The 13,187-nt window shown below is 32.0% G+C and overlaps 1 protein-coding gene across 1 annotated transcript; it reads right to left on the reverse strand.

The window, feature by feature from the left end:
- Positions 1–4,881: 4,881 nt before the first annotated feature.
- On the reverse strand, positions 4,882–6,353 carry LOC115977967 (protein FD-like). Its single transcript, XM_031099998.1, has 3 exons — positions 5,605–6,353; positions 5,304–5,381; positions 4,882–5,184 (listed from the first exon to the last, which is right to left on the reverse strand). Exons 1-3 carry the CDS (start codon positions 6,292–6,294, stop codon positions 5,113–5,115), a joined length of 840 nt encoding a protein of 279 aa, XP_030955858.1. The 5' UTR covers positions 6,295–6,353; the 3' UTR covers positions 4,882–5,112.
- Between the last annotated feature and the right edge of the window lie 6,834 nt (positions 6,354–13,187).

Consider the following 13,187-nt stretch of genomic DNA (forward strand, 5'->3'; position numbering starts at 1 on the left):
TACCACATCATTATATCACATATTAAACAATAGGTACAATCATATATAATCAATTTTAATACCCATTTGAAATCCAACCCAATTGGGAGTGTATTAAGATGTTATTAGGTGTGATAAGATGTATTGAGTTTTAAGTAAAAAAACTTATGTGACAATTTTTATTAGATGATGTAAAACATAGGTTTACAGTCACACCCCATACTTACTAAATTTGAACTCTTTTTATATTTAGATAAACAATAAGTACAAACTTGCGTAAATTTATATTGTTACGTATTTATCCCAAAATTAATTTTACTTATTATAGATATTTTTATAAAGGAGAATAAATTATGAGTAATGTTATAGACACAAATTATTTACAACATTTTTAAAAACTGCTGACATGGCTTTAGCATTTTTGAAATAATTATTGGTAAATAAAAATGTGATATTAGTAAGGATTTAGATTAGAACCAATAAGAATTTGTCACATCAATAGTTTGTAAAAATATTGTAAAATAATTTGTGACTGTAGCATTACTCATAAATTATTATATAAAAATATGAGATCTTATTAACATATTTTTTTTTTATATCACTTTATAACAATGATATTTTGAAGACATCTAAATTTATTATATTATATTTATTTTATTTCCTTAGTTTTCTTTTTATAATTTTTTAACCTTAAAAAGTTAAAAAGACATTGTTAAAATAGGAAATATTTCATTTTTATATTTTGAATAAATTTTAACATATAAAAGAGATAATACTCAAAATAGTGTGTAGTATGCTAAAAAATTACTCACTCTGTCTCAATTTATTTGCCTTTTTTCTCTATTCCATTTTAAGATGTCTCAAAATATAGTTCTCTGTGGAAGCATTAATAAATTAATTTTTTATTTAACGGGTGCCTTAAAACAATTGTTAATAAACTATTTTAGGAAAATTTTGACACAAATCTTATGAAAAATATAAAAAACTATCAAAAAAATTAATTATTATTTTTATTTTTCCATAAAAAATTTCTAAAAATATATCATAAATCAATACACTTAAATCATTCATTAAAATTTTTCCTTATTTATTTACTTTTATTATGTCTCAATGTAGTAGAATTGTCCTATTAAATTAGACTTTCAATAGTGTGTTAATTGCTATCCCTAATTCCCCCTATTCCCTATATAGTAGGACAAAAAGCGGCTTTCACTACCAAATAGATGCTAATTCATGTTTGCGTGTCGGGTTCGTGTTACGAATATCCGACTATATAAGTCAACACTAACCCGACATGTTTATTAAATGGGTCAATATTTTTCAAGCCTAACACGATCCATTTATTAAACTGGTTAATTGTATCGACCTGTTTATTAGATTTTATCAAAATGAAAAAAAAAATAATGAAAAAACAAACAAATATTTTTTTTAATATAAAATTCATAACTAACTAATAATTGCAACACAAATAATCATTTAAAACTATAACATATATCAATATCACAAATAATCAATCACAATATGTCAAAGAAAATAACCACAACAACTAATAAGTTTAAATACGTAGAGTTTGAAGGGTATATGTCAAACGAGTTTCATGGGTTGAATACTAACCCAACCTATTTATCAAACAAGTCAATTGTGTCAACCCAAATATGACACGAACTCATTAAACCTTAACCCATAACCTACTAATTTCATATTGTATCGTGTCGAGTTCGTAGGTTATGTCCAATTTTGCCAACCCCATTACCAAAGTAACCAGCCTAGCATTAATACTACCAACATGTAAAAATGTTTAAAATATTATAAAAATGTTTAAAATACTACCAACATGTAATACTAATTTCAAGTTTGAATCTCGTCTGCACAAAAATCTTATCATTTTAGACCTAATAATAAATAACAATCATTATAAAATAAATGTCATAAATTAAAAGTCTTATTTATTTATATATATATATATATAGGCTATATAAAATTAAATTTATAATATGATTAGCATTATCAACCGACCAATATTGGCTCAATTTATTATGGAATTGTAAAATTCGTAACCATTCACAATTATTGGTTTGCTTTAGGTTTTGTCATCTAAAGGAAATTAATTTTAAACAAATACTAAGAGCATTCTCATCAAGAATGCTATAAAATATAGCATTTAATATCTCAAAAAATTACTTTATTCATTTTAATATCTCACTTTACAATATACCCTACATCAAAGGTTCTATTATTTTACCACTTCATTTAAATATTCTTTTTTTTATTCTTTCTTTATGTTTTCAATCAACTACCATTAACTAACATGTTAATTGTGGGGTGGACTTGTCCCTAGCTAAAAATCTACATGCCCTGTTGTTCACATGCACCAAACTATACCCAGCAATAAACTGGACATTTTCAAACTCACACCCCCTAACAATAAATCAAACTTCAAAATAATAAAAATAAAAAAAAAGACATCAGTTTCAAAGTTCTGAACTCTTTCCTGGACTTTTCTCAGCAACCAAACAAGGCATGGCCATAAAAAAACCAATAAAAGAACAAATCTTTAATCCATCCAAATCAGTCCTAGAGCACCACAAACCAATCAAATTCACCTAAACCCAAATACAAACACACTGATTGTACTTCCAATATCACAGCAAAAAACATACACACAACTAAAAATTAAAAATTTCCTAGAAAACGAAAAACAAAATTGATCATAAAAGCATATATATTTATATAAATAAGCAAAAATCGAATAAAATTTTTGAATTTGGTGAAAGAAAAACACTGACCACTTCCAATGCTCTCCTTCTCTTCAACTTCATCTTTGAATCAAAAGCATTTCACGGCTCCAAAGCCTTTGTAGAAACCGATTAATTCCCCTAATATCCTGAGAATCGATCGCACAAATAGGAAAAGATGATGAAAAGGGTAGGGTTTTGAGTTGAAGTATTCACAATGATCGGATTGTACAAATAGAAATCTAATGGAATTCGAAGAAAGAGAGTGAGAATTTTCTTGAAATTTCAAGATTGGGAATTTTAGGGCTTTTGATTAGGATCAAATAGATAGAGAGATAGAGAGAGAAAGAAAGAGAGAGAGAGAGAGAGAGTTTTGGAGAAGAAACTTAGAGGAATGCTTGGGTTTGTTGTGGGTTCACTCAAAGGAAGAAGAGAAGAGGTTGTGTTTGTGATGGTGGGTTCGATCAGAGGGAGTAATGAAGTAGAGATGGGTTTGTCGGTGTGGGTTGAGGGAAGGGAAGCCCGGCATGGGTTGAGGAAAGGGAAGCGCGGCTTGGGTTGAGGGAGAACGAAGAAAATAAAAAAAGGAGTGGAGGCAGAGGCGCAGGCATGGGAGAGAAAAAAAAAAAAAGAAAAGAAAAAAGAGCCAAAACAAGAGGAGATAGGCGCGAAAAGGTAAAAAGGTGGAGCGTGTTAGAGGAAAAATGAAAAGGGAACACAAGTGTTTTATTAAACAAATCATTTATTTTTTACATCTTGCTACAGTGGGCTGCTATATGTCAAAATTAATAGCATTTAACATTTTTGATGAAGTGTATTTTTTACAAATTTGATATTAAAATTTAGCATTTATAGTATTTAGTATTCTTAATGAGAATGCTCTAACACTATTATTGATATTCATTAAAGATACGATGATGTGACAAAATCTGATCCATTAATAGTTATAAGTTTATCATCCACTTATTTTACCTCCTGTTTTACAGAATATCCACAAACCACAATTGATTAATTGTTTTCTTAAGAGCATTTTTATCAAGTGTGGGATAAATGCTAAAAGCTATTTTTAACAACAAAACCACTAAAAATGCTCCTATATCAATGGTGCTAAATTTTAAATTTTTTAGCCCCTTGATTACCTACTGATATTACTAACACTACTGTAGCCAGTTGCTACTTATTTTTTATTCCCCTTCTCTCTCTCCCCTCATATCTCACTCTTTGCTCTCTCAAAAAGAATAAAAAAGAATATATAAATAATATTCTAATGAAGTAATAAAAAAAATAGAAGTATTAATATTAGGTCTATTATATAAAATGATGTAATAAATGCTATAAAATTGGTTTTTTAGGTACTAAATGCTAAAGTTTTTATAACACTGGATGAAAATGCTCTAAAATTCACATTTTAAAAAGCGAAAAGAATCTACCCAAAAGATCAAAACAAAAAAAAAAAAAGGCAAAAAGAAAATACCTATATTCAAAACATGGATGTGAGAGAATCATTATGCTTTCAATAAACAGTCATATATAGAATTAGCCTTAAAGACCATTGGAGGATCTATTCTACAATTACATAAGAACCTAAAAAAACAAGTCCATAAAAGACTCACATAACTCATTAAAACATATTAGGAGGCGTTTGATACATGCACTTAAAAATATGTCTTATTATTTGAAAACATGTGTAAAATATGTCAGTAAAAATACGTGTAATGTAATTTAAAAACTAAAAATTGTTATTTGAAATGATGTATCAAAAATATATATTTTATTATTTGAAAACATGTGTAAAAATATATAGTTAAAAATACATGTAATGTTGTTTAAAAACTGAAAATTGTTATTTGAAATGATGTACCAAACACCTCCTAAATCGCGTAATAAGAGAAAGAAAGCTTTGGCCTTTAGACTGTAGGATGTGTTATCTTGTTGGCCAAACATGTCCCATCGTGTTCTTCTGCAGATCCTTTTATGGGCATGCAAATAAAATAGCTAATTAGGTTTTTCCTCCAGCGTTATCTCATACCCACCAACTTTTGTCCTCATTGGGCTAGAAAAAGTTATACGGACAAAATAGAAAGATTCATTCATGGAACGAAATATTAAAAGTAAAAGAATATCTACAATTGGTCCTGTAGCCGAGGATCCAAAGTTCCCGAACACCTTTTTTTTTTTTTTTTTTTTCCTTCTTTTTCCTCTTCTTTTTACACTTGATGGAATCTTGGAGATGAGTTTAACACAAACAATGAAACCCCATTTGACGCCTATTTTCAACCAATTCTCACTCTCTCTCTCACTCCATTTTCAAACAGAAATGTGGTAAAGCTTTGGTTATGGAAGAAAAGAAGGCATGAAAGATAACACTAGAATATTTAGCGCTTTTACATCATCATTCTTAAAAAGGTGCAGTTAAGGTTCTATAGATACCACGCTTTTTCGGGAGCTGAGCAGAGGCTGCCAAGCACAGCTGCAATCACCAAAACACCAAACATATATACATTATTGAATCCCCTTGATTTGGTATGCAACAAAAACCAGTTCTACAAACCCAAATAAGCAGAACAAAAACATAACTTTAATTTTTACCTTCTCTTGCTGCCTTCTTAGCTTAGCGTTCTCTTCCTGTAAATGTGCAACTTCAAGTTCCAACTCATTCGTGTAAGCCTGCAAAAGATTCAAAATAGGATGAGAGTGAGAGTGAAGATCACAGCTACACATCAGTCAATAAAAAAAAAAAAAAAGTTCACATACTGACTAAAAACGAAAATAGAAAAGTCAACAACACCACTTCATTCAGAAAATAAACCATATATGATATATACATGACTGTTTTAACTGTACCAAACACAGTGAGAGATAGAAAAAAGGTAAAAAGAGAGAGAGGTTCCTGTTTCCTTGCTCTAGAACGAGCGGCTGATTCTCTGTTTTTGATCATACGCTTATGTCTTCGATCGCTGGGACTATCATCATTCACTTGAGCCCTTTTGTTGCAATAAGAAGGGAATACTGAAGAAGAAGCTAAAACATCGAAGGTAGAGCTCATGAGTGAAGAAACAAACGAAGGTGTAGTAGCAGTGACAGTAGTACTGGCATGACTTTGAAATTGTGGGTTTGGCCTGATAGGAACAGTACAGGTTTCAAGGAAATCAGACCCTGAATTCAAGCTCAGTATAGTCGCTGGATGTGGAGCTAGAGAAGCCAAAAAAAGGGTCTTTTGGGCTGATGAAGGGTCATTGGGTAATGATGAGGGAGCTCTTGTTGGTGGGTCTTTGTTCAAAGGTTGAGCCAAGAAGTTTTGGAGGATCATACCACGATAAGAAGTGGTGGTGGAGGTGGTAGAATGGGAGAGGCTTTTGTTGTTATTGTTGTTGTTGTTGTTGGGATGGTTATGAAGAGAGGATAGGCCTATGTCTTTCCAAACCTCTTCCATACATTTTCTGGGTTGTGGGGTTGAAATAATGCTGGGTGAGGAAGGTGAAAAAGGTGAGGGAGAAGAGCATGTGGAGGATTTGGAGGGTGAGCTTGTAACTCTGTTGTTGTTGCTATTATGGTTGTTTCCCCCTGATGATGTCCACATGGTTCTGAGAGAGAGAGAGAGAGAGAGAGAGAGAGACGGAGAGATGGGAAACTGAGATGATAAAGACTACAGAGAGAGAGAGAGAGAGGCCTGTGTTTGTTTTGACTCTAAAGGGGTATGGTCTTTAATCTATGCAATGCTTAAGTCCCATGTGATTGTGTTTAGTTTTTTTTTTTTTTTTTTTGAGAATGATGTGATTGTGTCTATTTAATTATAAAATATTGACATTTTTGTGAGCTGCAACGTGTATGAACCGCCGTAGTGCTTTTACTCCCAAACACGTGTATGGAGAAGAAAAATATTTTTATTCTTTTTTGTTAAATATTACGTATATTTTTCTGCAAATAACTATAAATTGATGTAACTACTAACTACTAAAATGTTAAGTTACAACCAACAAAAGTTAGGAAAAAAAATGTCAAAAGGGCGCTCCTCCTCCTCGTAACCAGTTGATACCGAGTGGAGGTTCTCCTAAAGTTCCACCCGTTTCTCTCAAGTGGTGGGGGTTTATTGTGTCAGAGCACCTACACAGAATGCTAGTCGACGTTAAAATTTTATTGTATTACTGCGGTATCCTGCGTGATAGTCACTCCACAAATATAAGTATTTATGAAGTGTGAGAGGATAAGAAATGTGAGAAAATTTTCAAGAGGAAGTTTCACACATATATACACTTAGCTTAAATTAGAGTAAAATTTCTATATTGTACATATAAAAAAAAAAAATTCACTTGTATTCAGTAGCGGCTCCAGGAATATTTTGGGGCTCATTCAAATTCGTGTTAAAGAGGTTAATAAGGACCTCTTTGTAAATAATTTTTTTTTCATCTTGATCATTATGATAATATTAATGAGATCTTTTGTAACCTATGATCTAAAGGAAGACTTTTTTTTTTTTTTTTTTTAAGTCAACACGTGTTCTTTTAGATAATAAATATGAGGTAGGAGATAAATTTTGTGGTATATGTTTTCATAATATTAGCAAGAGAATTAAAAATAAATTATAAGTTCATTGGGTATATGTTTCCTTAGTATAATGAAGATATTAATTATTATTGCTAAGATTAAATCTTGTAAATTACATATTCTCTATTACTATAATAAAGTTATTAATTATTGTTATATTAAGTGAATTTTAATTATTATTACTTAGAATACTCTAATTCATTATTTATTAGTTTTTTTTTTACTCTTTTCAATTCTTTTTGTAAGGACTCGATTTATAACGATCCCAAACTGGTTTATTGGGTTCGAACGTAAATAGGCTCAAACAATATAATTTGTAAAGCGTGGGTGTTAAGAACTAGATTAACTTTTTTTTTTGGAATGAAAAGATTTACCCTCACGTATTTTGAAGGCTCAAAGCTGGCATAACAATCGGTTTTTTCCTGGTAATCGATACAGTTCTTTTGCTTTTCACGTTCTTCTTTTTCAGTCTATACTTTTTTCTTTCTCTTATGTTCCGATCCCCTTTCTGCATGTTCTTCTTTCAGTTTATATACTACCCTCTATGTTCCATTCTCATCACACACGTGTAGGTTGGGTTTGGAGGATTTCTTTCTGTCCTATCTAGCGCCTCCTGGAACTTCCTATGGGTAGCTGTAAGGCTGCTTCCTTACTGTTTAGGTATCACCTCCACATTAATGCGGCTCGAGAGTTGGTTGAGATGCAATTAATGCGGAGGCAACTGTAGTTATAGATATTTGTTTGCCTTTTCTTTCTTACCCTTGGTCTGTGATCCCATCTTTAATGGTGACATAATTCCAAGGCCCGGTTGTAACAAGACTGCATCCTGATCGTCCTCGGACACATACTGCCGAGGAGTATGGCATCCTCGGACGAATACGGAACTCTACCATCGTGATATTGACTACCACCCCCCCTCGGTAGTTACCCTTACGACCTGACTTAGGTCTCATCGGACGGATATGCATCCTCAGATGGGCCATAGGCCCAACGATCTTGACCTTAATGGGCCTGTTGATTAACTGGCCCCCACACTTTTATTTAACAATTCAACTCAATTGTGACAACTTACAGGTCTTTGTAATTCATTAAAGAGAATTTTGTTGTGTTTTTTTACATTATTCTATTAAGAATTCAACGCAACAATATAATCATTAAAAAAAAATGTCTTCATTCTCCAGTGTCTTACGCCCCACTTCCACTGCCTTACATTTACTTTTTTTTTAGTGTTTACACTTTGTAGGTCATTTAATTGTCTATTTCTGAGATTTAAGATCAACAAATTACTAATTTTTGTTGTTGGACTTACTATTTTTTTTTTCCTTAAATTGATTTGATGTTGGTTTTTTTTTTTTTTTTTGTTTAAGAACGCCAAGATAAATTTTAGTATTGAATTCATTTGTTCTTTGGACTTATTTTAGGGGGTTCAAAATTTTATTTTAAGGTATTCAAAACAAAAATATTTTAAAATTTTATATGTAAAAATAAATAAAAATCACAAGTCAGGGGGTTCATTTGAACCCCTGAAGTGGTGCCGCCATTGCTCATATCAATCATGCAAAGTTGTGTAAAAATGTATAGTTACAACAACAATTTTGTAAATTTATATTAACACTATTTATTTTGCATTTCATTTTTTTTATTCTTTTTTTACATGTTCTGAGAATTAAAAAAAAAAAAAAAAAAGAGTGAATGATAGTTATTGCTTGTGAAGAAAAATAAACAATTAAAAAAATTTGATAATTTAGTGAAATGTAGTGTAAAATAGATAATTTGATGTGAAGTGTTTTGAAAATGAGTATAAAAAAAAAAAAAAAAAAAATCTTATGTTAAAATGGATAGGAATTTTTGCACAAATTACTGCAAAAACTCTTAAACTCTTAGAGACTTACAATTGGGTCCGTTTGGATTGAACTTATTGTTGCTGAAACTGAAAACTGAAAATACTGTAGCAAAATAATTTTTAAATGTGTAAATAGTACTGTGGGATCATTTTTAATATTTTTTTTTAATGTGTAAACAGTGCAACTACAATGCATGAACAGTATTACTACAGTATGTGAACAGTGATTTTTGTCTCTATACAGTAACTTCATGTGATTTATGTGCTGAAAAAAAAAAAAAAAACGCTGAAACTGAAACGGGCAAAATGCGCAATCCAAACGGCCTCTACATATTGCTTCTCTTCCATTGAAACGGGTTTTGTGCATGTGAGGTCTACACCCATTGACAGTACCATTGGCATTATCTGAATCTGGTACACAAGATAATAAATCGAAAAATGGTGTGCACGCTTTTGAGCCTAGCTATACGTGGTAAGAATTGTAAACTGTTAAGTTGTGGCCTTCTTTATATAGATAAATAGTATGATATGCATTAGAGACTCTTGGCGTTTGCATCAGAGTCCATTTTGCAATTAAAATTGTGTTTTATTTTTAATCTAACAGAATATGGTGTTTAAGACATGATATTACATATTCTTTTAGATTTATAATATTTAATTTGAATCATGAAATAAATTCATTTTCAATAGAGAATATCATTTTTTTTCATTGGTGACTAAGGGACATTGCAACGACATAATGCTTAACCCAAGAGGTCATGACCAGGCTCCATTAGCACTGTCAAGAGCATTTCCCCAATAGTCTTTGCTTGTCTGTTAGGAAAATATGGCCCAATTTGTGTCAAATCAAATGTAACATTAAACTCCTTATGGGAACACCTAGGTGGTGGGTTTAATGTACTTGAAGTACATGTTGTAAATCCAAAGTTCGTAAATTTCATTTAGCACATTATTGGTCTATTGGGTTTTTTCAAGATCTCTCATGGTTAAGAGGTGGAATAATCTAACAACAAGTATGTGTATATATTTAAGTAACATTAGTATGTAAAGATTAAAGACCCAAAAATTGTGTACATCACATTGTTATTGTGTCACAAATCAAAATATCATAGTTCAATTTTAGGCTTTGTTTGTTTCGTTGTAAAAAATTGTTAAATTTTTTAGATATTTGTTTCATCATAAAGTCCGTCTAATTAAATATTTTTGGTTTACCAATAATGTAAAAGTTTGGAAAAATGTTTGGGTTTGATCATCAATTTTGGTAATGTTTTTTTGAGAAATTGAAAAAGCTGTTAAAACAGTTAATTAGTTTTTTTTTTTTTTCATAAAAAATTTTCAAAAATGATTTATTAATATATGTTCCAAGAGCACACCTTAGTAAAACCCAAAATGTTTTATGGCCAAATTTTTTGTAAAATATTCTCCAAAACATAAATGGACATAGAGCCCCCCGCTTCTTTCTTTCTCGCAGACAGAACTCCCCTCCCTTCCTTCTTTCTCACACACATGGATGTAAGTGGTGGTGAGCAATGGTTGTTGTTGCGATGGCATTGGTTTTGCGATCATTGACACGAGTAGAAATCATTGGCGCGTTGAGCTTCGTGGTCAAAGTTGAGGGATGGCATGAAGTATTCACAGTCAATGTTGCGAGGCGATGTGAAGGCTTGGTAGTTGACATAGAGTTTGCAGTCGATGGTGGTGGTATGGGGTGCTATCGCTACTAAAATTGATGGCAATTTGAGGATGGGTTTCTTAGTGTTGAGCCCAACTTGACTCAAGTTCAATCCTACAAGCCAGTTTTGCTTCAATCTACTGGGTTTCTGCTGGTGGATCTAGTGAGTTTTTGCCAATAATGGACTAGGTTGTGAGAAGAGATTTTTTTATTTTTTCATTTTACGTCACGCCAAACACTTGAATGTTTTTCTGAGCATTTTAAAGAATGCAATCAAACACCAACTAAAAACATTTTTACAAAGAAACAAGTAGAGCATTAGTTTTACTCATTCTGTCAATTGCATGCAGTGAAAACGTGGTGAAGAATGAAAGTGTTAGAATTATTGGTTGAATAATAAATTTACCATATCCTAACAGTTTAAACTCTTGAGACAATCGGTAATATAACATGGTATTAGAGCATGAGATCTTGAGTTCGATTCAAACATGTTGGATCTCACCTATTAAAATGTAGTTTCGGCCCATACATAAGAGAGAGTGTTAGAAGTATTCACGCTCACATAACCATTGTCAAAGGTTAGATAAAGTGCCAAATCAACGGTTCCTTGTAATATTTTTGTTTGAAATCTAGAACAAACGTACCAATCACTTTTGAAAGAATTTTGAGTATACGGATTTTGATCCCAATATAAGCATTCACAATTAGTTATGGCAAAATTCTCTATTTTAGACCACCAAAAATTCACATTTTCTACTTTACATAATCACTTGTACAACACATATTACATCTCATTCTTCAATTATTATTATTATTATTATTTTGAGTTCTATTACTTTGTTGGGTGAAAGATATTATATAAAAATGTTGCTTTATAAAAATTGCGAGGATAACTAAGAACACTGTTTATACCCACTTTTTATTTATTTATTGGAGCTTGATTTCTCCTTTTTACAAAACCGACTTTTCTCTCTTTTTCATATTTTGCTTGTTTTTGTTGACTCGAGATTTTCAACATGGCTACATATACCAAAATTGCTACCAACGACTAAGGTTTCTTCTTTTATTTTTATTTTTTCACTAAACATCAATGGCTAGGTTTCACTTTAAAAGTTAAGGGTTTCGTAACTGAATTGATACCTCCTCATGCACAAATAAGAATGGCAACAAATTGGGTTAGAGGCAGGTTTCTTTATGCCCAAACTTGACCCTTAAAACCCGAATTTGCCCCATTAACTAAACGAGTTTTTTTTTTTTTACCCCTTAAACTTGCCTCGTTAGGCCCCCGCGGGCCTTGCCATGCCACTTCAGGGCCTAATCTAAAGCCCCTAGTCCGTGGTCCAATCCATGACTCAATCTTTAAAAAAAAAAAAAAAAAAAAATCAATTTTATGTTTTCCTGATTTCTCTTCCAATAATTTCAGCTTTATGATTTTCACTTTCCAAATCACAAACACAAACATAAACAAAAACTCACATTTAACAATGAAATAAATTGTAAATAATAAACATTCATTAATGAAATTAAAATAAAAAAAGGTAAAACCTTGAGATTCATAGCCTTGAGAGAGGAAATGAACCCAATAAAAATAAAATAAAATGGAGAACTATTGGCCTAAGCTCTCCCTCTCTATTCTCCATCTCTTTCTCCTACTCGGCCTCTCTTTATCTCAGACCACCAAGTCTTTATCTTCGATCACTATCGCCATCATCGACGGTGATTGTAGCCATCAATCCAACCTTTAGGCCGAAGCCTAGGCCTAACCTCAATACGACCAAGAGCTCCTCTGATCATCATCAAAGTGTCTCTTATTGGCCTAAACCTCACACATCTCTCTCCGATCTAACCTCTGTGTTTCTTCGTGACAAACAGCAACCACCATGTGATGAGAATGGGGGTGAGGGTGGGTCGGTGAGTGAATGAAAGTGAGGGTAATTGGGTGAGGGGTGACTGAAAGAAAAAAATTGATAGAAAATAAGAGTGAGAGTGAGTTAGGGAAAGGTGAGGGGCAACTAAATGGGTTGAGAAAGAATTGATAAAGTTAGGGTTCGAGTTCAAGACAGGTATTACTAATACCCGCAACCTAATCCGAACCCACTTCAAGTTAGATAATTAAAACCCAAACTTGACCCTAATGTTTCGCAGGTCAAGTTTGGATGATTTTGACATCCCTACAAACAAAGTTCTTAGAGATTTAGGAGAGAAAAATATTTAAGTTGAAGGTTAATAGTATATTGTAATTATCTCTAACAAATGGTGCATTCATGAAAATAGAAGCACTTAGCTTATTCATAGCTAATTGCCCTCCATTACAAGAAGCCCGGACAGAAAGTACATTCATGGTCCACGTATCATTAAAGAGAAGCCATTTTCCTTGCTTATTTTTTGTTGTGCCCGCCTTCCATTATTTAAA

This window comes from Quercus lobata, chromosome 2 (genome assembly GCF_001633185.2).
Source record: "Quercus lobata isolate SW786 chromosome 2, ValleyOak3.0 Primary Assembly, whole genome shotgun sequence".
NCBI classification, from domain to species: domain Eukaryota; kingdom Viridiplantae; phylum Streptophyta; class Magnoliopsida; order Fagales; family Fagaceae; genus Quercus; species Quercus lobata.

Coding starts and splice junctions, on each gene's coding strand:
- LOC115977967 (XM_031099998.1), bottom strand. CDS start 6,294: ATGTGGACATCATCAGGGGGAAACAACCATAATAGCAACAACAACAGA. Junction 5,382..5,604: donor GTTCTAGAGCAAGGAAACAG/GAACCTCTCTCT, acceptor AATCTTTTGCAG/GCTTACACGAATGAGTTGGA. Junction 5,185..5,303: donor TAAGAAGGCAGCAAGAGAAG/GTAAAAATTAAA, acceptor TGGTGATTGCAG/CTGTGCTTGGCAGCCTCTGC.